This window comes from Solanum tuberosum, unplaced genomic scaffold (genome assembly GCF_000226075.1).
Source record: "Solanum tuberosum cultivar DM 1-3 516 R44 unplaced genomic scaffold, SolTub_3.0 contig00102, whole genome shotgun sequence".
NCBI lineage: Eukaryota > Viridiplantae > Streptophyta > Magnoliopsida > Solanales > Solanaceae > Solanum > Solanum tuberosum.
The window spans coordinates 963-5,425 of NW_006240477.1; the positions used below are offsets into that span (position 1 = coordinate 963).

Here is a 4,463-nt window from a genome sequence, read left to right on the forward strand (position 1 = left end):
TTTTTTAATAAACATAATTTTTTTTCCTACCAAACACACCTAGATATTACCATGATGTATGGTAAAATAAATAAAATCATTTTTTCATTAGGGATCTCAAATTCTAGTTTAGAAATGAATAATGGATATGAATAATGAGTTCATATCTATTTAAACTATGATCAATATTTTAAGATATGAGTAGTAGTATATTTTTTCAAGTGTAATAAAATTTGAAGAGTGGTATTTGTCTTTTTCTTTTTGTTTTCTTTTTCACCGAAGAGTGGTGCTTGTCGGAAAAATAAAAGAAAAGTAAAATCTAGAATGGAGATATGACTTTTCTCGTCAATGAACAGTGAACACTCCCCCATTAGTCGCCCAGTTTCGTTACACTTTTTGAAAGCCTCGGATTCTCTATTTCTCTTCACACCTAACAAAAATCTCGACCCTCTAGGGCTTTGCTTCAATGACGATTTCTCTTACGGCAGTTGTACTACTGATGACGGCGGTGTTGATGCTTTCCGTTGAGCTTGCCGCCGGATATACATTCTCGTCGAGGTTGATTCACGGGTTCTCAGATGAAGCGGTGTCGTTTTGGGCATCTAAAGGGAAGAGTATGACGTGGCCGAAGCGCGAGAGTGTGGAGCATATGAGGTTGCTACTTAGTAATGATTGGAAGCGACAGAGACTGAAGCTTGGTTCGCAGAAGCAGCTTCTGTTTCCATCTGAAGGAAGTGAAACTCATTTCTATGGAAATGACTTGAGTTGGTTAGTAATACTGCTTAATACTATCAGTTTAAGAGATTTATTAGAAATTGAAGCTTATAATGCGCAATGCTGTAGTGGATTTTGAGTTTTTTTTTTTTGTTCTTTCAATTACTGTTGCATAAGGAGTCAATTATTTTTGCTTATGACATTCAAGTTTTAGTTGAAAAAGCATAAGATAAGTGACCTCATAGTTGCTGTCCTCCAGTGGGGCTTTGGGTACTCCCTCTTAGATATGTGAAAGAAATGAGCTACTAAAATCATCGAACTTTTTCCCCAACTGAGCAATGAGTTGAATTGTTTTTGGAAGTTAAAATCTTGGTGTTGTTGCCTCCTTGAATAAATACTCTTCTAGATTGTCCATGGTTGAAATATTGAAATGATACAAGTTGGTCACATGTTTTTCTCCGTGCCGTTAAGTCATTTTCTTGACAAGTGCCAAGCCTCATAGTAAGTTGTCTTTAGGAATCTTGAAGAGATCTCCTTTCCCCTTTTATTTTAGTAGTTGGCTCTTCTTTTAGAAAATTAAAAAAACCGAAGCCCCTATATGCTGGGAACAAGAAAAAGCTATGTTGAAAAATAAGAATAAGAATGCTAAGCTCTTTAACAATATTAGTATATGAACACGGCAGTTCCACCTTTCTTGACAGGTCACCTTTTCGAACATGCCCTTTAGTATGGAGCTCGGGGCTTTTAGATTCATGTGATGGTGGGTGATTATGTTCCCTTGTCTCCCCTAGAGGGGAGTAGTGGAAGTGTTGGAGAGTTTGTTTCATCTTTCCTTGACGAAATGGATGTTGTAGGAGAGGTTGGAAGGGGGGATTTTGCAATGATGGTTTGTTTGTGTGCAAGGAAGGTCTTTCCTTCCTCTTTTCATTGCTTGACTATGTTTGCTTTGCAAGGAAGGGAAGCTCAACCAAAAATCCAAAACCTTCGACAATTCAAACAGTGATAGTATGAATATTGCATCAAATATTTTGTCGAGATCTTTGCCGAGTAAAAGAATTCTTTTTTTCTCAAGTTCTAATCAAGTGTCTTGATTGTTCTGGATTACTATTATTCAGGCTGCATTATGTGTGGATTGACATAGGGACACCAAATGCATCATTTCTTGTCGCGTTGGATGCTGGAAGTGATCTGCTCTGGCTCCCTTGCAATTGTGTACAATGCGCTCCATTGTCTTCAAGCTACTACTCAATGTTGGTAGGTTGCTAATGCTAAATGTTGCATTTGACTGTTTATTCTTACTGGTAATATTTGACCTTTCTTTTGTTTCAAAACACAAGCGTGGTTTTGAAACTACCATCAACTTAATTCCAAGGGCGAAGTCACCTTCACTTACAGTGGGACGGCTGGGACCACTAAAATATTATAGCATGCTTAATTTAATTTGATGTAGTTACTCTAAAGGAAGATATATAAACATATAAACTCTTACAACATCAATTGTGCTCTGCAATTTTTCTATTCAAGTTAAAGCTACTTGTGCATTTGATGCGTTGTGCAACCTCAAAGCCCAAGCTTCTACGGTCTTAACTCTTCGAGTTACTGCTATACCCTGATATATTATCCAGGAACCTCAACATTTTCTTTCTGGAAGGCATTGATTTTCGTTTAAAGATATGCCAACTAGTAAAAGGTTTAATGATTTTAGATTTTGTTGCATCTCGCAGCTTCCTCTGTCAGTCATTTTCTGTTTAAGTAAAACATTTTTATTTTAAGATATGGAGGGTTCAAGGTGTAGAAAATTAGTTTTTTCCTACTTCAAATTCTTAGACTGATTTGGGCATGTACAATTTGACTGGTTCATCTCTTACTGAACAAATAGAAAAGCCATTTTTACTTTTCTTTTATAGCTATTAAAACTCATTATTCAGTTGAGTTAATTAATCTCTTATCAGTGAAGCATTTAAAAGTGACAGTGTATCTCATCATGTGAACAGTTTTAGCAGTTAATTCTCCAATGATTGATTGGCAGGTGCTCCCTTGTATTTGGGGCATCTATTATGCAGGATAAAGATCTGAATGAGTATAGCCCAGCACGATCAAGCAGTAGCAAGCATCTATCTTGCAGCCATCAATTATGTGAACTGGGTCCTAACTGCCGGAGTCCAAAGGAACACTGCCCTTATACTGTTAACTACTATTCTGAAAATACATCAAGTTCGGGTTTTCTTTTTGAGGACCAATTGCATTTGACTTCAGTTGGTGGACATGAACATCAAGGTTCTGTGCTAGCTCCTATTGTTATAGGGTATGTTATTTTTTCCAGTTCTGTATTATTGTAAGTAGGATCAGCTCAATGGCTTTGTGACAAAAGAAGACTTGATAGACCTACTTTATGAGTTCCATTAAGAGCGAGTTTGTAGGTGCCTTAGCCGAATGTTACAAAGGATTCTCCAATGAGAAGATTTGACCCTTGAACCTTGACACCTTTTATAGCTGTCTCAGTTGTGACTATTTATTTTTGGCAATATGATTAGTCGCCTAGCTGCTAGTTGTCAAGTTACAGTATTTACCAGTTGGTTGATGAATGTGGTTTTCTTTTACCTATTAACTAATTGCAGCTGTGGTAGCAAACAAAGTGGCAATTATTTGAGTGGAGCTGCTCCAGATGGGTTGATGGGATTAGGGCCAGGAGAAATTTCTGTTCCAAGTTTGCTGGCGAAGTCTGGATTTGTTCCACACTCATTCTCATTGTGTTTTGGAAAGAGCAATTCTGGCACAATTTTCTTTGGTGATAAAGGGCCTGAAAATCAAAGACGAAGTTCATTTGTATCTTTGGATGGAAATTAGTATGTATCTCCTCTATTCTTTTGTGCTATGTTTAGTTTGATAGGCAAATTAAACAACTTCATTTGCACATTTATCTTATGTTCCTACTCTTAATTTTTACCAGCAATACCTATGTTGTTGAAGTTCAACATTATTGTGTTGGGGGTACCTGTCCAAAGCAAAGTGGATTTCAAGCCTTAGTTGATAGTGGGTCTTCCTTCACTTTTCTCCCTTCTGAAATCTTTACAAAAGTAGTAACTGAGGTACAAATATCATTTTTCTCTTGTCCTTGCTATTCCCTTTTAAACTCTTTTGGTTTCACAAGTTACTCTTTTGCTTAGATTTAGAATGCACATGCAGTTTTTTGCTGTATCTGAGCTATTTCCTATTTTTTCTCTTCTAGTTTGAAAAGCAAATGAACGCTACAAGGTTAGCTATAGAAGATTTTCCTTGCTGCTATAAGGCTAGGTAAAGTCTGCTCTCGTGAAAATGCTGTTTTTTGTTTTATTTACTTGTAGATTATTCTCCATATGCTCTTTTTATGCAGTTCACAAGGTTTACTGAATATTCCTAGCATGAAACTTTTGTTAGCTGCTAATCAGAGCTTTGTAATTCAGAACCCCATGTTTACCATCTCCAGTGGTCAGGTCAGTATCTGAATCTCTTTGCTTTGTCATCATCCTGCAAATTAATCTTTTTTCTTGAGGCATGGAAGATTTAGCTGCAAGATATTTTTCTTTGAATGAGCTGGTAACATGCGATGCATATGCATGCAAACTCACTTGCATTTATATGAAGAAGTTAGTGCACCCAAAATGCAGAAACTGACTCAGGTCTTAATCTGAAATTAATACTATCTGTACCTTTATCTGTCAATTTGAGTACTTCCTACTTTTCTTTTTCAGGAAAAAAAGTACTCCCTATTTTTCATTTTGTGTCTGGTA

At 36.6% G+C, this 4,463-nt stretch overlaps 1 protein-coding gene across 1 annotated transcript; it reads left to right on the plus strand.

Annotated features, from left to right (window-relative positions):
• Positions 1–250: 250 nt before the first annotated feature.
• LOC102601727 (aspartic proteinase-like protein 1) lies at positions 251–4,424 on the plus strand. The gene is made up of 7 exons (XM_006367975.2): positions 251–747; positions 1,809–1,947; positions 2,757–2,998; positions 3,312–3,539; positions 3,644–3,782; positions 3,923–3,987; positions 4,067–4,424. The coding sequence occupies exons 1-7, from the start codon at positions 446–448 to the stop codon at positions 4,176–4,178; spliced, it is 1,227 nt and encodes a 408-aa protein (XP_006368037.1). The 5' UTR covers positions 251–445; the 3' UTR covers positions 4,179–4,424.
• Positions 4,425–4,463: the final 39 nt, after the last annotated feature.

What these genes read in the sequence shown, in the direction of transcription:
- LOC102601727 (XM_006367975.2), top strand. Translation starts at nt 446, where the DNA reads ATGACGATTTCTCTTACGGCAGTTGTACTACTGATGACGGCGGTGTTG. An exon ending in GTATCTTTGGATGGAAATTA is followed by an intron (nt 3,540 to 3,643) that starts GTATGTATCTCC and finishes AATTTTTACCAG; the next exon opens with CAATACCTATGTTGTTGAAG. An exon ending in TTACAAAAGTAGTAACTGAG is followed by an intron (nt 3,783 to 3,922) that starts GTACAAATATCA and finishes TTTCTCTTCTAG; the next exon opens with TTTGAAAAGCAAATGAACGC.